This window comes from Manis javanica, chromosome 2 (genome assembly GCF_040802235.1).
Source record: "Manis javanica isolate MJ-LG chromosome 2, MJ_LKY, whole genome shotgun sequence".
Classification (NCBI taxonomy): Eukaryota; Metazoa; Chordata; class Mammalia; order Pholidota; family Manidae; genus Manis; species Manis javanica.
In genome coordinates, this window is record NC_133157.1 from 173,699,969 (window position 1) to 173,726,178 (window position 26,210).

The 26,210-nt window shown below is 35.8% G+C and overlaps 1 protein-coding gene across 5 annotated transcripts in view; it reads right to left on the reverse strand.

The window, feature by feature from the left end:
• The window catches only part of MMP16 (matrix metallopeptidase 16), a 281,452-nt gene that overhangs the window by 24,065 nt on the left and 231,177 nt on the right, over window positions 1–26,210 (reverse strand). For all 5 annotated transcript variants that reach the window (XR_012128304.1, XR_012128302.1, XR_012128303.1 and 2 more), the window contains 2 exons: window positions 17,562–17,700; window positions 225–375 (listed from right to left, as the gene is read on the reverse strand). Coding sequence is in view for 2 of the 5 variants with exons in the window: in XM_036995752.2 (XP_036851647.1) it covers window positions 225–375; window positions 17,562–17,700 (290 nt within the window). In the remaining 3 variants the exon portion in view is untranslated. The remainder of the gene's footprint in view (window positions 1–224; window positions 376–17,561; window positions 17,701–26,210) is intronic.

The following is a 26,210-nucleotide window of genomic DNA, read 5'->3' on the forward strand; positions in this document are numbered from 1 at the left end:
ACTATATATATACATTCATAAGAAAGTCACATTATTTGGGTATAGTAGATTTATCTTGAATATTACTTGAAAATATGTTAAATCGTTTTTGATTCCATTAATTTTTGGGTTTATATCCTTTCAATGAATTCTGAATCAAAAGTACATGTCTGCGATACACTAGAAATAATTGACTTCTCTAAACATTAGTTAACTGTTTTCCTCATGTGGAGTGGTGTACTGACCTGTCCCCCTTGAAGAAATAGGTTTTCCCAACGTCCTCCCACCAAATGGCTGAGTCAATACCATGCGGGGGAATTCCACTTCCAAGAGTAATCAAGTCATGAGGGTAACCAGGCTGAAGAGTCGTGTCCTTGAACACCCAATATTTGTTACCTGCATGAAATAAGTGCAAATGCAGAATACACTAATTTAGTGTCAGAAATTAGAGTGCATCTATTAACAAAATGCATTTACAATTATTTTACATGGAATCCATGAAATAACTTAGTAGCAGTCACATTTGGAATACTCGCACTATTTTTGAAACATTAATGTTATTTTTGAAAGTGTATATAATAACTAATAATATCACCAGAATTTTTGAATTAACTTAGAAATAAAAAAATGTATAACTTGTCATAATGAAACAATGGTGAATCAAGGGTCAAAGATTTTTCCTCTAAGAATTAGAGGTCCTCTTTTTGTTCAAGGCTCAATCATCCATGGATTTTGTCCACTCTGTATGCCCTCAGACTGTTTTACTGGTTATAACCCTTACTCTATTGAAACATTTCCTTTAGGCTGATCCTTTCCTTTTATAATAAACATTTACAAGTCCCTTTAGTCTTATAAAGTCATCCTCCTTTGACCCTGTAATACCCTCTTCTGGCTATTATACTGTTCCTGTCTTTAAGAGTGGTCACTGAGGGGACAGGAATTCTAACCCTAACCTTGTTTGGAATTGCTACTAAAAAGACAAACTTTAGCCAGTTTTATTGTTGTTTTGAAATTATCTGCAGACATCACACTTCCTCACGTCCTACACCCCTGGCCCACCACTTCCCTCTTTGGTATGCCTCTCAAGTAGTCTACAACCATTCCTCAATTCACTGAAAGCTGATTTAACACCTATTGTCCATTGAAATCTTTTGTTCTGGAGTCACCAATGCCTTCCAGGGAAATAATTCTCCACCTCGACACAGTTACCCACTAAAAGCAATTTTCTACCCTAGCTGCTATAAAACCTTTTTTGGGAGGGTGAGGTTAGGGGAGTGGGGCATTTCTCTTTCTTCTCCTAAGATCTACTCTTTTCTGGGCTCTTTTTATCTTACTCAGTCCTTGAATGTTGACATTTCCCAGGAATCTGTTCTCAGCCCTCTTCTCTTATTCTAAATCAAGGAAATCAAGGCCATCCCAAACCCAGATGCTTACAAGGGCCAGGTTAGAGTTGATCAGACTGTAGTGGTAGGGGTATTTGAATACTGAGACACCTCTGTAAAAGCCCGCAAATACCCACTGCTCTAAAGGTCTATCTCTCTCCCCTTCAACCCAAGTACTCTTCCCCTGTTCCTTCTGGATCTTTCTACAATCAGTTAACCTCTTGCATAATTAACTCCTCCTGAGGTTAAAATCTGGCAAACTAAAACAGTTAATATCTATTACTATCTGACAAAGTATCTTACATCCTTTCTAATAAATGTAAGATCTTACTTGTTACAATATTTCAATACCACCCTTAGAAGAGGGCTGTGATAAACTGTACATTCATGTTACACCTGAAAGAATTAAAACCATAAACCATATGCCATCCTAAAACAACACAACACAAACACAAAAAACACATCTTCAGGCTAGACTTAGTTAGGAGTCTCTTATTTGTAACCAGGGGTAATCTTACTGAAAAACTTACTCCAAGAGATTCTTCTACCATTTGATATCATTTTAAATTAAAACATACTTATTGAGTACCTTTAGTGTACCAAGCATCGTGTTAGGTACCAAAGATACTAAAGAGAACAAGACAGACTTGCTCACCACCCTGATCATCCTACATTCTAGCAGATTAGGCAGACAAAAACTAAGTACATAAAAACATAATTGTAATAATTGAATAATTAGTGAATGATATGAAAGAAACACATTAGGGATTGAGAAAAGGAAAACAAAAGGGGAAGTTACTTCAAATAAGGAGATCAGGAAAGGCTCTCTGAAGAAATAACACAAGACAAACTTAAAGAGGAGATGATGATATGTGCAAAGAATGTTAGAAAGAGCATTCAAGCAATGATCAAATAATTGAAAGATCAGTGGAGTGTAATGATCAAGCAGAGAGTGGCACTAAAAACTTACATGATGGGTTTGGATCTTATTTTGAATATACTGGGAAGACACCAAAAAAATTAGTTGTGGGATATCATCTGTTTCACATTTTCAAAAGATGTTTTTTGGTCTTTTGGGGAAATGGATTATAGAGGGCAGAACGGAAATGAGAAGACATGTCAAGGGTCTTTTGCAAAAATCAATTAATTGACTCATTGATCAACAACTTAGTGATACAGCATGTACTGTTTTAGGCACTGGAGATATGGGTGAATAAAAAGGGTGACATCTCTACCTCATGGAGCTTAGATTCTAGTGAACTGAAATGGAAAAACTGCAAACAATGGAGATAATTTCAGAGAGAAGTGCTATATAAATACACAAAAAATACCTTAATGATTCAGTGATGGGAATGGGGGCTGCTTTGTTTTGGATACAGGAAAGATCCCTTCAGTCAGGTGACACGAGAGTTGTTATTTATAAGCTTAAAAGAGCCAGCGTAGTCAAGATGGATTGAAGGGGAAGAAACACTAGGAAAAATGCCCCAAAGAGAAAAATATTGTTAGGTAGCTAGAACACAATGTTGTAGGAGCATACAGGAAGGACAGAGGTGAGGATCACGTGATCTTTGTCCAAATTTGAAGTTACTAAGTGAATGAGGAAGCCACTGAATAGTTAAATTAAGAAGTACTTTGTTAGTAGTCTGGGATAAGGTGACAGTAATAGTTATGGAAAGGGGAAGATGGAGTCATGAGGTATTTTGGAGATGGAGTTGACAGGCAGGGCCGATGGGCTGGCTGTGGGGAGTGAGAGGAAGAGTGTGTCAGGGATGACACTCAAGTTCTGACTTTTGTAAAGGAGAGGGAGTAACACTGTTATATAATAAGACAAAGAAGACTGGGATGGGTGGGTCACTGGCAGTTCAAATCAAGGGTTTGAGAGATTAGTGAGATACTTAAAAGCAGAAGTCAAGTGGGCAAATCGATATGTGAGTTTGAAGATAATAGTTTGTAAATCACAAGCATAAATGTGGTGTTTACTATATTAGGATTTAAAGAGATTATCCAGGGAAGGATATATAGAAAAGCAGAAAAGGAACTAGAACTGGGCCCCTAGAAACATGTGACTTTCAAACAGATCACATAAGGGAAGAGGGAAGAATAGACACATGAGAAGGATGTAGAAGAGGCGGGAAGGAAGACTAAAGGAAAAGAAAACCTCAGAAACTAAAAAGAGAGTGGTCATACAAGGCTATCCTTTGTTGAAATCTCTCTTAAAAGCTGAACAGTATGTATAGTTACCTACCGGGCTTTTCAACAAAGTTGACCCACAAAGGACATTGACCTTCTTCTCGTTTTCCCTATTTGAGTAGACCACATGCTAGTCACTCAATGGATCACATCTGAAACCTCCCTGTTCATTCATTTTCGTATCTAATGGATTGTCATATTCAGTTGATTTGACAACCTGATTCTCGAACCTGTTCTCTGAAGTCCATTCTCATTGCTACTCGTCTGAGGTGAGCCTTTCAGTTATCCCTTTTAGAGACAACAGCCTTGTCCACAAGCTCTAAGGTAGGTCCCATTGTTCTCAATATCTTCTCTCTATATTATAATTGCAAGTCTAGAGCCAGTCAACCTTGTGCAGAGCTATGGAGAAAGGGCTTAGACAGATGAGAAGCACTATCCATGACTCTTTCCTGGGAACATGACTGAGGAAATATTAAGAGACTTTCCCATTTAGTAGGGGAACTGACTACTCACTATATAGTATGAAGCCTGAGGAGCCATGATGGCCACAGGCACGTGGATATTGTGAGGAGGTAGAAATTGAGTGACCTGAGAGGGATGGAAAGAGAAAAAAGAATGGAGTAGATGCAAAGAGCAGAGCTACAAACAGAGAGACTCATGTCACATGTAGTCAGTTCCTAACCTATGTGAGTTCCTGATGCACATTTACCCTAAGCTCAATGAACCTGGTTGGGTTTATTTTTCTTTTAATTAAATGAGATTATTCGGTCATTATGCTTGACCATCCAAACATCACACAAGATATTAGGTGTGTCTGAACACAAAATTGCTGGCTTTTAGCCAACACACCATATTGTCTTCAGGCCATGTGCCTTAAGAGCAACCTTTTTACTTTCTAGCATGTATTACTCCACTAGCCTCCTTTCTTTTCTTCCTGCCTGCAGTAACTCTTTTATCTTTCTTCCAAAAGGTCATTGAAGGGATCTCCTTAAAATGTAGGCCTGATTTTTTATCTCTTTTTTTGAAATTTTCAGTGATTTACCATTGCACTCAGGATGAAGACCAAACTCACCTACATGTCATTTCAAGGTTCTTCTCAATATAAGTCCTTACTTATTCCATCTATATTCCATTTATTTCCATTTCTAGAACACAGGTATAACTTTTAAAACTTAGCTTAACATCATTTCTCTGGAAAGCATTTGCATCTGAGTAAGGTGAGTCGCTTACATTGCTAGTCCTCACCCAATCTTTACCCTTGTCATATTACATAGTACACTGTACTTTATTGAATCACAAGTCTGCCCCCCACTCCAGGCTGTGAGTGATTTGAGGACAAACACTGTATCTGACACCATTTTCCTGCAATACCTTATATATAATGCCTGGAAAGTAATAAATGCTTAATGAATGGTTATTGATTCAAAGACCCATGTTTAATATTACATGACTAATCAAATACAAGATCAAAAAATCTACCAAAATGTGACAATAAAGGCTACATAAGTAGCATTATGGACTTTAGTCCTAAATCTTGTTTATAGAGCAGGAAAGAGCTTTATAACCATTAGCCAGCCAGAGAAAACATAAAGGCATGTCACAAGTACTGTGTTGGAGAACCATTTAAGTGATTATATTTAACTATGCATTGGGAAATATTATCATAAAAGTGTACACCTATTTTGAGCCATTGTTTAATATGAATAATTTATAACAAAAAAGACCACACCTCAGTGGCCCAAATCACTTCGTTGCCAGAGTCAGTGAGATGGAAAATTCAGAGTTGTTTCTGAGCATTCTATATTTTAGTCATATCTGTGTGGCATTGAAAATAGAAAGTCATAAAACAATAGAAGAAAAGAATAAAAGTCTTGTTCTGTTAGCTTGTACCTCAGTGACTTATTCTGTATCCTTTCCTTTCATCTCAGTGTTAATTAGGAAAGGATATACAGTTTCAGTGTGCCTCCATGCACCTTTCATCAGCTCAACTCAGTTAGCTGTCCCGTCTTTCAAGCAGAAACACTCTAGTATATAGGATAGAAAGTATCCTAAACTCTATCCTTTCTGTGAAAATTTCTTCATACTCTTTCCGGGCCTTATAGTGATAATGCTAGGCTACGGATACTCAGGATGCTCTGGTGCACGTAGCATGAGAAGATGTACACAGCTTAGAGCATGTTTCCCAGAGTGCAGCAGGAGAGAAGAATGAGTGAAAAAGAAAAAGAGTTACAGCTCTTCAAGGAAATTCTTGTATTTACTTAATTTTTTTTTGTAAAAGAATATATGATTTGGAAATAGTTCCCTATATGGTTAAGTGTTTTCCATCAAAAAAAGGAGAAACAATCAGCCTTTTACTTCTAATGATCAAGGCCTTTGTATAGAAGATCTCAATTAACTTTAAAAAATTTTTTTCTGTTAGGAACAAACTCCAGGGGATTAAAAAATTTAAAAAGCACTTATATTCCCTTTTAAAAACCGAAGCAAAAAAGAAAACTCATCAGCAAACACTTGCTGTAAGGTTGCATGATGAGATCTCAGCAGTTATCCACAAAAAATTAAGAGAAACAACACCTAGCCTGCTGAGTAATTGCAACATAGAATTCAAGAAAATAACTCAATAATGATAATGAGTTATACATTTAATTCTCCAAGTGTTTACTAAGGAAATACAATTATACAATTCCTTCTGTATCTTAATGAGATAAGATTTTCACATGACAAAACTGAAGTGGTTCTATTTCTATTTTTTAGATTTTTGAGTAAGTATGTGAGATCCATATACAGCTTTTTCTTTTTTTACATTGGGGAGGTAGGTTTTTAACTACCTTACCATCAGACAGTCTGGTTCTCAAGGAAAATATTGCTTTTTTGGCAGAATGAAGGTATTTACTGGCTTTCATGAGAGCTTGACATATTCTGGAGCAAGCGGAAAAAACTGGTCCTTACTGACATTGATTGTACTTGGCCGAAGTAAGAGGAAAATATCAACAAGTCTGAGTTAGAGACAGAGAAGCTTTATAAATAAAAAGAATAACCTCAGAGGATGTTTAGAGTTGGAGAGGAATATACAGATCATCTATTTCAGCAATTCCCCAATGAGATTCATCCATGTACCATCCATGCATTCATTCAATGTCTGTTTACTAAGAGCCTCTTATAGCCAGACACTGAACTAGGAGCTGTAGATACAACCGTGAAGGAAATACACCAGGTATTTGCTCTTGTGAACCTGATGGACCAACACAAAGAGAGTCACTAAGCAATAATTCCATAAAGAATTTTAAAATTATATGCTTATTCCTACAAGGAAAAGCATATTGTCTAATAACTCTTTGAAGTTTTTATCAAGAGGGCAGTGTCTGGTCTGGATGTTAAGATTCATACTCACTTTCCTAACCTGCTTGAACTGACTCCCTGTTATTAATGGGAGTGCATTTTATTGTTCAGATGTACTAGATCAGGAAGATGGTTGAGAATCCAAGCTCATACATTTATTCGACAGGCCAAAGAGGTGACGTGATTAAAACCACCCAACTGATTGCTAAGAGATTTGTACTACAGTCTAGGCATTTTAAATCAGTGCTCAACTTACTATTCCAAACTGCCTTCCAGAACAGAAAACGTTTACACTCTGGCATCTAGAATTGCTGATGATTTCCTGTTTCCTTCCTCCTTTATCCAGCAATCATTTCACATTTATTATTGCAAGTGTTTATCAATCCACTGTACTTTGCTCATGGCTTGTTTACTGTATCTCCCATTATAACTTAATAACTAAAAAAATCAACTGTATTTTTATCTCCTTAGAGTCCAAAAAACTCATATATACATTTATATTTTATATAACCTTTTACAGCAGTGGTCAGTAAAATAGGGCTACAAGCTGCTGCCTTTTTTGGTAAAATTTTATCAGAACTAAGCACATCTATTCACTTACATATTGTATAGTCTGCTTTAACCCTACAATGACAGAATTGGGAGTTAAGATAGCAACTGTATGATCCACAGAGTCAAAGTATTTACTATGTGGTCTTTTACAAAAAAGATTACAATATAAATTTCTTAGTGGGTGAATTTCTTCATATAAAAGAAGGCTGCATTTAGGTTACTCAAAATCAGTGTTTATTGGGCTGATTATTCAACATTGGTATGCTTCAGGACACTTGAGGGATTTGAAAAAAATAGTCATATATAGTTAATATTTTCTTTATTAGATTCTGTAGTTTGGGGAGCATTCAACAGCTCTGAAATCAGATACTAGGGAGTGACGGCTCTACCAATTGTTAACTAGGTGATCTTGGACAAGTTATTAAATCTGAGCCTTCCTTTCCTAATTTATACATAATATATTAACATTTCTTGTTTAGAGTTTGGGAAATAATGAGAGATCAAATGTATAATATGCCTACACCATATCTGGAACATGGTACCTATATCTAACACAGTATTTCACTGATCAAATTTTCTTGCTACCTACTGAAATAAATATTAGTCATAAATGTTTCAGTACACTGATCTATGTTAGTGCCAGTTATTTGGATTAAGTTTTTATTTCTATGTTGTTTATAGATATGTTACTCAGAAGTTATGAATAAAAAGCCCAACTTTGAAGGTCATAGGATTTCTTGTTGCCAGCATTTATTTTTCCAGTTTCCACAATATTATCTAGTAAGTAGAGAGTTTTGAATACTTATGCAAATGTGGCAGTCATTCAGTTGTGCAACGTAGATCTCCCTTCAAGAAAGAACTGTTCATTCGGCTGAGTGCCTTTGTATCTGATAGTTGGGTCAAGGAGTCAGCTGAGTGCCTTTGGCTGGGCCAAGGCCATGCTCTTCTTGGCAGTGTCCAGTCAATGACTGATCATGGGATATGCTACATCCTGGCCACTTCTGCCCTACATGAGACACCTCACCATGCAGTCTTCACTCTGGAGTCCCTCATTGGCTTCACTAAGACTCTGTCACATCTACAGCAAAGTCTAGGGCTTTCGAGGCCAGACCTGTGTCCTTCCCCTTCCCCTTTCACAGGGTAACCTTACTCCAGGAATAAAGTAGTAAAACATCTCTTTAAGGTTATGTATTGTACTATGGAAGAAACTATTTCTATCTCAAATGAACTTCATTAGCACTCCCTAATCCTTTCAAGAGTGAGGGTTTGTAAGCAGCATAAAAGACATTTTTGGTTTATGAGCATTTGAAGTAAAATAATAATGCAAATCACATAAGCCATTTCTTTAGCAAGCAGTTTTCTTTGCCATCTTCCAGTGCCACATATTTTAGATAGCTCTTCTTTTTCGATACACATCTTTTGTATGTCTTCTTATTCCCAAAGTTTATTACCCTCCTCTTTTCTGCCTCAGCTATTTTAGTTCCAATTCTGTAAATGATTTTCGCCTCTTGAAATGAAACTGTCAAATAGGATGAAAAGTACTGCTTAAAGTTATTAAGCGATAGCAACAATATGAATTTTGAGACAACTTTTCAGCTACTTGATCTTGACTGTTACTGCTTTTGACAACACTGGAAGCTTCATTTAAAAAATTATTTGCAGTTCTTGAAGGAGATTGCATGAGCTCAACTGTCAACAGGGATTTTTGATATTATCTTGTAACTATTCAGCCTGAACATGACTAGTAATTGAGAATATAAACATCTGGCTTGATTGTGCTTACAAAATGTTACTCTATTCTATTTGATTTACCTGAATGACATTACGATAGCTGACTCGCACAAAGTGTGCAGTACATTCAGTTGCTGAGAAAAAGCATATTGCTTCCCTGAGGTATGATACATTTTCTGTTTCTGGGACTAACTAAAGAAACCAACTTTTGGACATAAATAAAAGACAGTGACTGAGTCTTAGTTACCAAATGTCAAATAGAGGGATGAGGGGGTCTGTTCAGACATCACAACTCTAAACAATGCCAGGTATGTACCATGTGACACTCATATATACCAAACTATGAGGTCTGGAGAAATGAGTGAGAAAGGCCTGCAGCTTGTACATTTGGCCTCACATTCAAGTACAAGGAGCTGCACTGAGTAGTATCTTGATTGGTAAGGAGAGACATTACATACTGGCTTCTTAAAACATACATATGTATGTAAAATGTGTATGTAAAATATACATATATATATATATTACATACACACATATGCATATGAGAAGTTGAAAGAAAAAATTCCTTAAAATATTTATCTACCTATACCTTGTTTCATTACACAAAAATGTGAAGGCTCCTAAAGAAAAAACATGTGATAACACAGTAAAACTTAAAAAGTAAAAAAAGAAGACAAGGGAAATTGGAATAATGAGCAAAAATAGAACACAGATAAGCCATATAAAATAGGATGAAATTATTCAAAATGTGAGCATCAAAATATTTTACATAGTCATTTCCAATATAAACACTAGAAAATACACCAACTAACATCTAAGCTTAAATGCAAAGCATACAATGTTTTTGTAAGGTAAAATTGAGCCGAAATAACCAGGCGAGGAGGCTACAAAAGAGCCAAAAATTTAATAGGGTGCAATCCCGGGTGATGTTTGCCGGTCTAGTTAGTCACAGGCCAGAGAAGTCACGCCCAGCAGGGCAGGCAGCAGAGTTTTTAAAGAAGTTAGTGGGAGGGAGAACATAGGTCTACAGTGGCGGGAGGATTGGCCAGCCTAAGGCACCTTTTCCAGGTTGGGCGGGGGCAGCAGCCAGGGATTGTGGCACGTCATCAGGTCGGAATCTGTTGGTCTCTTTCCCTTACTAGGCCAGGGTTGGAGGCTTTGTTGCCCCCCTTTATTTGGTGAGGGCTGAGCTCATCTGACGTGCCCACCCTTCCCTCCGATGCCTCCAGCCTTACAGTTTTAAATATGGTATCTTGGTAAATTAATTCTATGTTATTTAATTTTATGTTAAGACTTAGGTAATTTCTCATTCTACTATTCTCAAGAACACCAGAACTATAACCAGGAGGAGAGAGTTCTGGGGACAAGGCATCTGCTACGAGGGGACATTCTGCTTGACTGTCACTGGGCTCAAGTAATGGGCTGAAACCAGTACTAGTTTGGATGCTGTAGTGAACATTCTGTGGAAAAACAAGGGAATAAAATTTTATTATGCATGGTCGCCAGTATACTTAAACTTATGAAATATTTACTTAAACTATTCCAACATAAACTGATGTTTAGTAAATCTTTTTTTTTAAAGAAAATGCCTTTATTGTGGGTCAATTGATATAAATCAACTGCACATATTCAAATGGTATAATTTGTTAAGTTGTGACATATTTATATACATCAAAGTGTCAGTATAATCAAGACAATGAACATATTCATCATCCTATGAAGTTTTCCCATGACTCTTTGTACTTGCTTCTGCTCAGCAACTCTCACCTATCCTCAGGCAACCACTGAGGAACTTTTTGAACATGGTTGGCATTTTCTAGAGTTTCATATGAATGCAAGAATCAGAATGTACTCTTTTTTGTCTGAATTCTTTACTCAGCATAATCATTTTGAGTCTTATCCACACTGTTTTGTGAATCATTAGGTCATCCTTTTTATTGCTAAGTAGTATTCCATTATCTAGATGTACTACAATTTGTTTATCCATTCACCACTTGAGGATGTTTGAAATTACTTCTGGTTTTGGGTTATTATAAATACATCATCTTTGAATATTCATTTAGATGTCTTTGTTTGAATGTATGTTCTCATTTGTCTTGGGAAAATACCTACAGTACAATGACTGAATGAAAGAATAGCTGCATATTTAACTTTTAAAGGAATTGTCAACACTTGGCAGCTAAAGTCTTTTTAATTGTAGTCATTCTAACAAATATGTAGTAGTGTCACATTGTGGTTTTAATTTACATTTCCCTAATGACTAATACTGTTACCTATGTTTTTATGTGCTTATTTGCCTTCCATATATCATTGCCGGTGAAGTTTCTGTTCAAATGCTTTGCTTATTTTTGAGTTGCTTCTTTTCTTTTTACTTCTTTTTGAGTTTTGAGACTTCTTCACATAGTCGGGATACAAATCCTTTACCATACCGTACGTTTTGCAAATACTGTCTCCTAGTCTATGGCATGTCTTTTTATTCCCTTAAAAGTATCTTTGAAGAGCAGAAATTTTTAATTTTGATGAAATCAAGTTTATCAATTTTTCTGTTATGGATCATGATTTGGCATCCAATTTTAGAAATTTTTGCATAAACCAGTCACATTTGTTCTATTTTATTTCTAGTTGTTTCATAGTTATAGCTCTTACATTTAGATTAGGACTATTTAGAGTTAGTTTTTGTGTATGGTGCAAGGTGTGGATTAGAGTGTATTTATTTATTTATTTTTGTATATGGATACCCCATGGTTTTAGACTATTTGTTGAAACCATTACATTTGCTTCACTTAATTTCCTTTACACCTTTGTCAAAAATTACTTGTCCATATATATTTTAAATCTATTTCTGCAGTCTCTATTCTGTTCTACTGATCTATTTTTCTCACAGTACCACCTTATCTTAATTACTACAGCTTTAAAATAAGGCTTAAAGTCAAGTGGTATTTTCAAAGTATTTTATCTAAACTAAGATTTTATTATTTACATATGAATCTTAGGATCAACTTGACAACTACTACACAAAGCCTGCTAGAATTGTGAATGCAATTGCACTGGATCTACAGATAAATCTGGCAAGAGTTGACACTGTAATAATATTGAGATCCCCAACCCATGAATAAAATTCTTGGTTGTTCTTTGCTAGTATGTGATGGGAGAAAATTCTCCATAGATCACTTGATTTTCAGCATGTATCAGAAGCAGAGGCACTGACTGTGTTTATTTTGGACTCTATTTCCAGATATTTGTATTACAACAATCTTGGACTATAGAGATGCTGTCTCCCTCCAGAGCAAAGGGAAGATTTATTTACTTTCCAGTATATTAAAGAAAATGTTTCCCTTTGGGAGAAAATTTAAGTAGGCTTACTGCTCATTATAAAAGATTTAGGTTCTACAAGCTTGTGGTTCCTCTTCTATAATATAAATGATTACAGGTACATGCATCACCTGGCCCTCCTCACACACGTGTATGAATGGCTGCCCTCTAGCTACTGCTTTTGTCTCTTTTTCTCTAATTCAGGAGTCTAATGTATTCCACCAACACCCATAACAGTGGGTGTTAGCTTGCAAGTAGGGTACAATCTCAGACCCTTCACAGTTCTTGAAAATATATAGAAATTTAACTGATTTTTGTATATAGTCTTGTATCCTGCAATTTTGCTAAGTTTACTTATCAGTTACAGATAATTAGTTGGCTGCACCCGATTTCTGATACAGACAATCATGTTGCCTGTAAATATAGTTTTATTTCATATCCCTTGCTTACTAGATAAAACATCTAGTAAAATGTTGAATAGAATTGGTAAGTGCAGACATCCTTGTCTTGTTCGTGATCTAATGGGAGAGGCCAGATGCTGTGAATTTTAGCTCCTTCAGTGAATATTTTTTGTACCCTTATAAATATTCTTGAACTTTGTTCTAAGGCTGTTACTTAGAGACAACTTGGTTGTTTCAGGACTTTTAAGATTCGTTAGGCAGGAGTGAAACAGTGCTCACTCTGGGATAATTATTCCCCACTAGTGAGGCAATACCCTTCTCAGTACTCTACCCAACGCCCATGGACAGGGGGTCGGTGGGAACAAGTACTGTTAGCCTGTGTGCCAGTGTTCTTTTTAATCCCATGGAAGGATTCCTTCTCCATACTTCAGTGGTTTCCCTATACACACATGCTGATCCACACCATCTCCCATACTATAGGGGCTTCCTCTACTCATCTCTGGGACTCCACTCTGCAGCCTTCTCCTCTGTACTGCGCTGTTCTGGGCACTGTGGCCACCTTGTGCTCCCTTGACTCTTAGGTCTGTCTCCTCAACTGAGACAGTCTTCTGAGCATCTCCTGGATTCCCCTACCTTGTGCCACAGCCTAGAAACTCTCAAGACAGGAAACTGGGGCAATTCTGGGTCTCACTTCTCTTTGTTTCTGACTCTCAGTGTTCACTGCCCATTGTTTCCTATTTTCCAGTGCCAGAAAAAAATCATTATTTTAGATACTTTGTCTACTTTTTGGTGGCTTTGAGTGAGAGAATAAAACTGATCCCTATTAGTACATCTTGGCTGGAAACAGAGGCCTCTCTTAATATATTTTGACATACCATTTTTAACATACTAAAAGGCAATAAGATACATTAAAATACAGAACTGATCATATCTATAGAAGACATTTTTCTGTTTTTATATTTTTATAATTTATGTATTGAGAACTCCTACTATGTATGACATATGCACACATGTAAGTTTGCCCAAAGTTCAAAAATTACATAAATTACACCAAAATATAAATTTTTAATTATCTAGTAGCTTCATATTCTTCTTAAATTATTTATAAAGGTTTATTTATTTATATTCAAATATATGTTTTATGTTATATAAGTTATATATTTATATATATATTTATATATAACTTATATACACTATAATTACATTTTATATAATAGAATAGATAACATGATATATGATATAAATATAAATTTATATATAAATTTATATAATTTATATATAATTTATACATACTGATATAAATATAAGTAAATATAAGTTATGCTTTTTTATAGTACTATGACAGTATTTATACTTTATAAGTAAAAGCTCATTCATACTTACATTCAAATCCAAAGCTTCAAATTCTTACATAAAATGAAAACAAGGCTAATACTAAGTACCTTTAGGGAATATGTAGTTAAATATGTTATATCCCAACATGGGCTTTAGTTAAGTAGGGTGAATAAAAGACAAAGTTAGCTAAGTACAAGTGCTATATAAATTAGAAGACAAATGATCATAAAGGATGATCTCTGTGAAGAGAAGGAAGGGAAAAATGAGGAGAAAGAAAATGAAGTTAAAGAAGACCAAAGGAAAGAGCAACCAGAAGAGAGATGCCTAAGACCATTGGTAACCACGGTCCAGTGTGGCCAGTGTAGGCGGAGACCAACTTGCATAGGGCTGTGAATATGCATACAGAGGAGGAGGTGAACTTTATTTTTCATTCATTCAATACATCTTTATTTAGTGTATACCATATTCCTAGCCATTGTTTAATTATGACCAACTGCCTGTTTTTATACAGCCCATGATATAAAAACATCATGAAAGATTTTTTAAAGGTTAAAAAAAGGACAGTACACAGAGATGGTATGGGGTGAAAAGTCTAAAATACTTACTATTTGGTCACTACTGAAAAATTTTGTCAATCCCCACTTTAAAATGTTGGCATATAGTAGTATAAAAGAAAAAAATAAAGGAGAAAAGACCTTGCTCTTATAAAGTTGATATTATAGTGGGAAGGATACTGATGAGCAATAAATAAGTGAAATATATAGTTTGCCAGATGGTATGTAGGAAACTAAATAAGGGAAGGAAAGTCAGACTGCTAAATACAAGGTAGATTGTCTCATGGTTCATAGAGCAAAATGAGGATGACAGTCTTGGGGTGATGAATGACGATTATTTGGACTTTTTGAGGTGATTAAGGTCTTAAAGAGAGGGTGGCAAGCTGAGACAGTTACCTTGACTATGATTTTGATGGTGAGGGTAGGGAAAGGTGGGGCACATCACCTGAAGTCCAGGCTTCTGGGGCTCTTAACTCTCCCGCCAGGGGTGAGGTGGACACTAGGGAAGGGGGTGGTCTCATTGGGAGCACCCAGAGTTTCTGGCTCCCTCTGCTTAATCAATGATGTTTGGAACCAGGGACCTGCACGTTGATAGCTGGCTTTGGAGAAGGTTTATCTGAAAGTAGTGTAGCTCTAGAGCAAACTGTAGGAAGGAAGCACCACAGCAGGGTCCTTAGAGTGACAAGAGTTTTAAGATTAGACATTTCCTGATGCCAGCAATATATAAGAAAAGAACATGGACAAGCACACCATTCTAGAAGTTGAATAAATGTGGGAGAGAGACATCAGTGTTGCTAGAATCACAAAAGAAACACCATACTGGGTAAAACACCATACTTGTATTCACCTATATTGCTTTTATTAAAATGTTAAGCATCTACTATGTACCCAGCACTGTTCTACGAACTGAAAATAAAATGGTATGCAAGAAAATATAAGCAACCATTTCTCATGACATTTACATTCTAAGCTGTAGCTCACCTCAAATTTTTATAAGTGCCATGTGTATGTTGGAAGGTACTATTTTATATAAGGTGCATGGGAGACACTCAGAGGAGGTGCCTTTTCTGCTGGCTGCTGAAAGATGAGAAGGAGCTGGCCATTCCATAAGTGAATGAGTGAGGAGAAGCAAAGTGAATGAGAGGGAGAAGGCCAGAAGGCCATGAGGCAGTAAAGAGCTGTCAGACACTGATTTATGACTGTGGCAGTTTCTCCTCAGGCAATTTTGTCAGAAAGTGCTATTGATCCTGTGATGAGCTGGCCCCAGGGACAGCCTTCAAACTGAGGGCTACCTGGGGCTTTTTCTTCCCTTCCTTTCATTGGTATTGTTAATGGGACCAAAGAAGTGTGTAGGGACAGGTAATTTCCCTCCAAATATGCCCCTAAGATTCAGACCCTCTAGGTGGTACATGTCCATTTCATTTATACACTTATTAGAGATAGCAAGAGGGCAACAAAATTAATACTAATCATACTAGCAGCAATCGCTGACATTTATTGAGGGCTTATATGTACCAAGCACTTCACATATAATAAATAATTTTGTCCTCAAACTAATCAATGGGCAATAATACTAATTTCATTATTCAGATGGAGAAACTGAGGTGAAGAGAATTGAATAATTTGCCTAGTTCACCTGGTAAGTGTTCAAAATTGGTAGTATGACTGCAGAACCCCATGTTCTTAAAACTAATGTACTATAATCCCTCTTTTCTCTAGGAACAATCTCTAAAAATAAAATAAATTCTAAGTACATAATTTCACTTTATATAGTTCGGATCTCACTTAAATTTTTACAAGTGTTTCCCATACCCTGTGCTTTCATTACCCTCATTATTAGAATGAATTCTTCTAGCTGAATCCCGAGGATAATTGCTTTTTTGGGTTAAGATCCCCTTTTCTTTCCCTCAGCCTCCATTCCTGTTTAAGCTTCTTTTCCATCCTTTAGGCTCTTGGGTAACACATTCAATCATATTCGTTAAACTCTAGTTCTCCTCAGTTTCAGCTAAATACATTCTTCACAATTCCTTCAATCCTCCTTCAATCTATGGGGAAATTTCTTTTTCCTCATAGATTTAAGATGCATTGTTTTGAATATTAGAAAGTTTTGAGGATAGTGTATCAGGACCTTGACTAAGTTCACTTAAATAGGTAATCTCACTTGGCATGCCAAGCAGTTGGTATTTGTGTAATTAAAACTGGTCACTCGGATAAATAACAAGCAATAAAACTTATTGGGTGAAATTAATTGGGTGAATTTTTTTTCTTACTCATTAGTTTTCCATGCCCTTATGAGCAACTTCTTACCTTACTGGAAACTAACACAGACTAACTAAATCATGAAAGTTTAAGAGGTTACCTATGAAAATAAGAAGTGAAATAGATTTCATTGCATGAAAGCAGCAAGTAACTTAAAATAATCTAAAAAAGAAAAACTCTAAAAAAGCCCCTAGTTAATGGAAAATGGCTTTTTATTAATTGATTCATTCATTTTACTTTCCTTGGTTATTTTAAACCAATAAAAGTTTAAGAGGTCACAATGCCTTCTATTTTGGACTTATGCATGAGAATCCTGTATGAGAAAACACAGAGAATTAAAAATTACTGAAAATTATTGTTGATTTTCCTACATTTAGATATCTAGTCAACACATATAGTTCATTTCATAAACTGAATTAGCTACCTAACCTCACTCAACAGGACTTACTTATTCAACTCTATGTGTGCTATAGGGCCCTGGACAAACTGGCCAAAATACCACAGACTAAGGTATGAGAAACATTCCTTACCTTTAAAGAAGACAAAATTCCCATCACTGTTTTCATAAACTGCATCGATACTTGGAGGCAAGCCCCGCCAGAAGTAAGTAATTTGCATGGGGTATCCATCCATCACCCTGTTGTTTCTCACTCGCCAAAACCACTGGTCCTGCAAACCGAGCGAAAGCATCTCAGCAAACATGCATTGTGCACCGTGGCATTTCCTGTGTTTAACATCCTGACAGCTAAGCTAGGGTCATTATCACTGTCTTACATCAAGACAGCCAAAGAAATAGCTAACATCGTGCCCATAATATCAGTTTTTGTAGTAAACCTCCCCATCTCTAATCCACACAGTGTGATTAAAAAGATCATCTAAGAATACTTAACCTTAGCACTTGACATTATCTCCAGGGCTTTCTAGATGGAAAAACAGAGGTAGCGTGGATAAGTCCCTGCCTAATTTGTGGATTATGGTACCTTTCCCAATTGCAAGAGCAGCTTATGGACACGTATACACCTTAGCATTTATAGACCCATATAGCATTTATATGCAAGATCTCAATCCTTAAAATGTTGCAGATGAGAGAGAGAGGCCCTACCTCCTAGTATGCCCTTGTTACATCTATTGTCCCCTGTAATTATGTAGAGTGTTCACCCTCAAATATGTTCTGCTTTGGATGATAAATTATATGGTCACCTTAAATAAACAAAGTTGTTTTGAAAAAAAAAAAAAGAGATCATCAGAGTGGACTCCAATTTGGGTCAATTGTCTCTCTCATATGGTCTCACAGTATCCTATACTTAATTATTGCATAGGTCGTTTCATATTAAAAGTATCTACTCTTACCTCTAGTGAATAATACATGACTTGTCCCACAGTATTTATAAACATTGTTGAATTAAGAATTAGCCTGGATTCAATATGTTTCACCATAAATCCTTACTAATGGCAAAAAAACCTCCAGAAAAATTACATCTGATTACACTACTTTCCTATTAAAAATTCAGAATAATTTAGAATAATTCAGAACAATTTATAGACTATCCAAAGTTTTTTAATATCAGAAAAAACTACATATATTTTAAAAGCTAATCATAAATTAAAATGTACTATTTCACTTTACTTCAATATTTAAAAATGGTGTTTCATCTGGAAGTTACAGATTTGTACTATTTAGGTAAGTATGTTTCACAAGATACTACCATTTCAATTCTTCTCTGTTCTCTTCCCCCAACTTAGATATTAATAAGTGATTAATAATTGGGCTTTCCCAAGCTTTAGTTTAGCTTGACTATATGTCCTAGGATTTATCAGTTATTCATATATTCCTTTATACACAGACACACACACACACACACACACACACACACACACACACACACACACACACAATCTATTGAGGACTCTTGGATTTCAGGTGACATGATAAAAATAAACCTTATTCCATCTAAATCAATCCAAATATTAACATTTTATTAGGAACCTTCGAATAGCTGTATTTTGAATAGTCATATTTCATTCCAGTTATCCTGGACTTGTTATTTATAAATAGAGGAAAAACTAGCTTAATTAATGGCTCTGAGTTCATGTCCTATTCTTGCTCTTTCCCTTAATAACTGTCACTCAGCTCAAAATACTAGTCACTGAGTTATTACAAACCAATAACTGACTCACAGTCCAATTACTGTATTAAATATAAGGGACTTTCGGAAGACCTGGCACAGAGCTGGTTGTAATTATTGTTCAAGTTTTATTGAAACCAGTTATCCTACATTTCCTGTGTACAGTTCTGTTTACAGTTTTGCCTCTCATTCATTGCTTCCTCTTCATATTTCAGCCATATTCTGGCTCTAGCCATGTATTTCTTTCTCACCAATATCTTCTATGTTAGTAACCATTTTCTTATAATTTTCATGGTACCAAGTAGCCTGAATTAATAAATATTTTGATCCACATGTAGTAGATACAGATATTAAGCTTATTTTAAAATTCAAGGTTATTTCATGAAAAGATTGATCTTGGAAAATATAGACAGGAAAAAATATCAAGGACTTAATGTGAACAGGTGATATCAGATAATTTACAACAAAACCAGCATTTTTGTTTAGCTACAACAGGGGTTTCTAACTAGGTGTTAAAACCATGCTAATGTGCACACAAATATTCTTGAATTATTGTAATGTATATCCTAAAATGATAAAAATGTTTAAATACTTACTGGGTCCTGATAAAGAAACAACTAGCCATTACTATTTATGTAACAATGAAACAAAGCTCTTTAAGCTGAAGAATAGGAAGAAATCAGGCAAAAAATCCTGGACTACATTCCGTGTTTTTCTCAGAGAAGAATGTCACAGAGCTCTATTTCCCCACATACTGAGACAGGGCCAGCGGCTCTTTGGGACTAACATATGCTGCATCTGAAGGTAGGAACACAATTTCAACTTGCTACTACTAAGAAATGAAAGTTTTTTCTCAAGGTAAGCATGTCAGTTTGCCAAAATTCAGAAGGAAATGTAGAGTCATGGATAGATTCAGGAGTACTTCTCACCAGCAGCCTTGGCAGAGTTACATAAACTGTAGGTATTCAGGTTGCGTTTCTATTCAACTCATTGACACCTCCATTTGGTGGAAAGGGATGAAACAAATAATTTAGCAAGCATTCTGCCACATAGGATGTAAACATGTACTGCAGTTACTGTAGATTGCCATTTCAGAAATGGGGCTTGTGAATAATTAGTAGGGAGAGGATGGTTACAATGGCATTTAGGTCTCTGTGCAAATTTTCCTTCTCTGACCATCCTATCTAAAACTGAAGTCCCTCACTCACCCACCCACCCGCATTTACTCTTCCCCATCACCTGCTTTATTTTCCTTCACTGAATTTATCATTGCATGTTTTATTTATTTATTATTCATTTTCTCTCTACTAGAACATAAGCTCCATGATGGCAAAGATGTCTGTCTTTGTTCACTTGTAGTTCCCCATTTCCAGAAAAATGCCTTGCACATAGTAGAAGATTAGTAAATATTTCTTGAAAGAAAACAAAAGTTAAGGAGAAAAGGGCAAAGTAAAACTTAAGTGATCCTTTTAGAAATCAAAACCTATACAGAAGTCACAGAAATACAAGAGTTCTACTTAAATAGGCAGATGTTTAGTATGCACACCATTTTCTAGATGGGTATGATACATAAATGTCCTTGAAACATAGAGATAAAAATTGTTTTCACCCTTCCAAACAGCATAGGTTTTGTTTTGGCCTTTGATGTAAAGGGAAAGAAAGAGGAATCACTTCTACAGAGCCCTAAATATATTGCTTATATCTTGCCTCTGGCCTTTTTTGGCTGCAGCCCTAATCAGAGGGGGTGGAAAGGGATAGGAGAGGCTAAAAATAAACACAGCTAACAAACTTGCAAAGTCAACTTATGAAAAAGAGTAGGGGTTAAAAATTAAGTACATGTTTTTAAGTAGGAATTCCTCTTTAAACACTAATATATCACTTAGGATACACACTGACACATAGATTCAGATTTTTCTTTCCATGTACCATGGGACCCAGACAGACCACTTTGTTCACAAAGATAACAAGTCCTCAGAGTAATGCATGGTGTGCACGATGAGGCAGTGACATACAAGAGAAATTCAGTTTGCCTTTTTTCCATTCCCTTTAAAATTCAGGCTTAGTACAGGCATATTGTTTGCTGACAACTGTACAGAAAAAGTGTCCTCCTGCTGTCTGAATGTGAAGATGACAGTGCTATCGATCTACTTTAAGAAGAGGGTGCTATTTTCAGTCCTCATTTTAGGAACCAATTAGTAGAACTGATCGACTTTAAGTTCTCTTCTGGAATACAGAATCTTTTATTTTACAACAACTTGACGTAAATCAATGAATGTCTAGCGTGTCTGTGGCGCACGTTTCCGGAAGGCGCTGGTTCTCTCAGGCCTCTGTCCTGTGCTGCCTTGGGCATCTCCCAGGCTTCCCCACTTCTGAAAGAGCATCTCAAATCTCTGGATTTCTGGCCATCCTCATTGTCACCATCACACTTCCCTGAGATGAGTGCAGGGCCAACTCCAAGCCACCGATTTGCATCCCAAATGGAATCCAAACTCAGGCCCCGCCTCCCGCTCCTATACGTCCTAGGGTTGTCCCTTCAGTGCTCGTGATGGTCCAGGCACATGTGCATTATTCTCTCAGTTTCTTTTCTTCCTGAACACACTTTGTGTGTTCTTTCCCTTCCTCACACTCTTCATCTGATTAACTGTGAGCCACCTATTCATTCCCAGCTGCAAGGAGTGTACACATGTTTTAATGAAAAATCTATTTTTTCATCAAACCACCATAGGACAAAAAACCCATATGTCAAACTAAGGTAACTGCTTAATATGGGGATCAAACTATTTATTAAAATGACATCAAGGGAACTCACTAGCTATGGAAAATTTTAGAAAAAACATTTATATCCAAAAATACATATTACAAACAGTTGTTTTTGTTTTCCTTGAGGACTTAGGATTTGATGGCTTGGAGAGTGGGGAAATTGGTGTTCAAAATTAATCTGTTTCTTAAAAAAAATAGACATGTTATAATAGTGAAAAAAAGAGGGAACTGTGGCAATAAAAAGGGAAAATGGTAATTCATATGAATGCTTGAAGAACAGAGGAAGAAATGGTGGCCTTGTGCTTTAATGTAGGCCTGTATTTGCTTCTCAAGCAGAATGAGATGTCTGAGACACCTGGCTGGGTGCTCTCTCCCCTGGGCCCACCCTTGCTAACAGAATCACCAAGTGGTCTCACAAATGACTGGAGTTGGGGGCAGTCTTGCATGAGTAACTAAGTATATCTGGGCAGGAGGGAGGGAGAAGGCAGCAACAAAGTCTGTCCTAAGACAGACATTCAAATATTTACCCATCTGAAGCCACTGCTTTTTTTAAGGAGCAAGAGAAACAAAGGTAAATTTGAGGAAATATAGTCATAGTTGCAGTGAAAGAAAGGAAAAATATGCTTTGGTGCAACTGCTACTAAATAGCTAACACTTTTTCCCCATTTGATGAACTCACTGCCTTACATGTACTTCAAATGCATAGTGTTAAAATGAATAACCAGAATTCCTTATAAAATTTAATATTTAAACTATGTTTAATAATATCATATGTTAGACCCTATGCCTCCCAATCACATATGCAATTACTGAACCTATTAGAATAAAAATTGATAATGATGAAAACTGATTATTTGGTTAAACTATTTATTGTTAGTAATATATATTACTGAAAATTAGTTTATATATTAGTTGCTTTTTTTCCAAAAATAACTTTGTATTGAAGTAAGTGTAGATTCACATTGCAGTTATGAGGAATAACAGATTCCTTATGTTCTTCCCCAGTTTCCCTTAAATGATAACTCTTACAAAATACAGTACAATATCAAAACTAGGAAGTTGAGATTGGTATAATTCACTCTCTTTATTAACATTTCACCTGTATTCATGTGTACATGTTTGTACTTAAGCTAATTTTAACATCAAAATGTACCTTTACTCTGCAGAACTACAGCAGTTTCCACTTTAATCAACTGATCAAGCTTTGCACCTGTCATGCGGCAACGTGACATCATATGCCTCCTACTATGGGGTGCAAACAGACAAGCTAAGTGTTTGAAGGTTACAGAATCATCTAGGAAGTTCAAATATATAGAAGCCAAACAAGTTTAAGCTAGAACCTAATCAAGACTTACCTTCTTCCAGTTTATAGGAAGAAAGGAATATGTTAAATGACACTAATTCAAGCAATCCAAACACTGCTAGAATGAGGGATGATCTCTAAGATGACTGGCCTAGTCTCAGCAAGAAAATAAAAAGGAAATAGTCATGGGGAAAAAAAGCTGGGAAGAATGATCAGTTCTTATCTAAACAGACATAACACCCAAATACAATGCATAGATAGTTTCCGGATCCTGTAGTTGAGGTGAAGTTTTCTAACATCCACAACTTTCTTGCAAATGTTTCACCAAACACTCAGGCATGTGTGTTGCATTTGCACATACACACACATAGAAAATACAGGCAAACAATGACAATTACTAAACTAGACATTAGGTGTCCATTCTTCCAAGTTTTCTGTATTTTTAAAATTTTCATAAAAAGTTTAAAATATACATTAATTTAGAAACTGGTGAATATATAAGCAATCCCCTTATGATAAAATATTATTATAGTATCTTTGTAAATATCTGTGATGGCTAAATACTTTGGCAAGCTAATGTAAGACTATTAAACCTCTATTTAGCCTTTTAATTTGTTACTTTAAATAAGGCTGAAACCTGTGCTTTAACAAAGAAAAAACTATATTCTGAGTCACTGATTAAGTATAATACCTGCTTCATTTAACAGTAACATATGTGTACTGGAAATATAAAAATCACACACTGTAATGCCACACAAATGTATTATAAATTCATTTACTTTGATTTCATACTAAACTCTTGCTTTCAGATTTACTGTCTGCACAGAGAATTTTAAAGGTAATATTTAAAGAAGGAGAGTGAAGTCATTTACATTTTATTATCTATTTCTTTTCAACATTGGGAAAGAAAAGCAAAATTATAACTTCATAAGAGATGTATCTAGTAAAGATAATACCATTTAGGGAAGCTTTCATATCTTATCACAAGAGCTGACACAAAGTGGCTTTTAGTATATAAACTTTAGAAGAAAACCTGCTCAAAGCAACCATTAAAATATACTTTCTCACTAAGACAGTCATGAATGTTTACAATGATTCTGAGGCACAGTTTTCAGGAATTGTCAATCGGTGATTTACCAGACGTAATTGTGGGAGAAATAATGCAACAGGACCTCTCAACAAGATAAAGGTGGGCAGAATATGCCACCTCAAAGTGTGCCACTTTGGCCTGTAGATTAATTTGAGCTGAAAGGAATGAAGATCCAGAAAACTCAAGAAAACCTTTTACCTCTTCCCAACTACCTAAAAGAACTTAGGGGGCCTGGCCCAGAAAACGTGCTATTATCAGAAATAACTTTTTATATGAATAACCCATCTGTATGACAGGGCAAACATCTAATTACCAAACACCTGTTTTTCTGATTGTACTGTGAATTACCCTCCTTCCCTTTGAAGTTCCTGGCCCTGTCCCATTCCTTGGACCAGGATGGCCTAATCCGCCTCAAGTGCCACCTTGTCCTTGCGTCTCACATTTCACAGGGCTCCTGAATGTACAAAAATGAAGTTGTTTTTCTCATGTTAATTGTCATGCCAATTTAATTATTAAACTAGCCAAAGAACCTACAAGACAAGAAGGAAAATTTCAAGGAAGACTCTGTCAGAATTAACATTTGGATTTGGAAATGGAAATTATTTTAATACATAAAGTGTATATTTGTGTTTCAGAGGTGAGGAGAATTGACATTTTCAGAATATACAGTTTATTCTTTGTGCTAAATTTATGTGATACCTGTTATAGTCTCCAATGTGAAAAAAAATCCCTTGTTTTATAGATTACTGAAAAATCTGGACATGAAAGAATTAAGTGATACGCCAGATATGAATTACTCTCTTGTCAATTACTACATAAGTCTTGATATAAATACTAGGTTTTAAAACTTACAAATTCATAATTGTTTATGCATAATACAACATAATAACATAAACCTTTATGACTTGTATTCCATCGGTATATGGGAATAATGAACGATAAAGAAGTGTTGCTATACCAAAAGGGTGGTTAAGCCCTAAACCAGAAAGATCCGAGGAGCAAACCGAAGATGGATGTGTGCATGTTGACACTATTTTCTTTTTAGGGCCTTGTATTATTTTTCCTACTTCTTCTTGCATCTACTCTTATTCAGAAACCACTTTGTGATGGTGGTGATATATGAAATAAAAAGTTGCTAAAAAATGCTCCATCAATACACTGATCTTGGGAAAGGAGTCTCAAATCCACACATGACTGTGCCACATAGTACAGTGACATTTTGCTTTTTCCCCTCCTCCTTTGGGATGTGAGGATCATGAATATTGGCAGTGTGATCTAGGTTTCAATTCACATATCATATAATTAAGTGTTGGAAAAAATATAAAAGGTTTCATTCCTCCTAGTGCATTAGTAGCTCTGGATTCCAAAAATATGAATTATTTAAGAGTGTGCATTCTGTCTGGAGGGGAGCAGAGACAAACAACTAATTTCAAAAGGCTGTGAAATGTTATTATTGCTGCCTCTATAAAATGAGAACCACCACTTTATATTATATATTATATGTTCACCATTAGTGAACATAATGAGCTGGAAAACAGCTATGTCATTAGCACACCTATCAAGAATTACCATCCTTCTGTTTTTGACCCAAAGAAAGATGTCTCATTTACAATAAAAACTAAGTTTTTGCTGAACAAAGTATAGGGTTTTTTACTCGTAGTACATAGGGCAGTGTATTTAATTTAGTTTTTTTAACCACCCAATCTAAAATTGTCTCCTAAGTCTTTTTCTATCAACTCATTCTTTTCTTCATTAAACCCGTTGTTCTCTGAAATTCTCGTTTACTTGCTCACGTGCAACATGAGAGCACGCACCTCACCTACCTTATTCAAACACTGTATTACTTGCACACGAACAATGCCCAGCATGGTGTGCTGAGTACATTATTAAATGAGACACA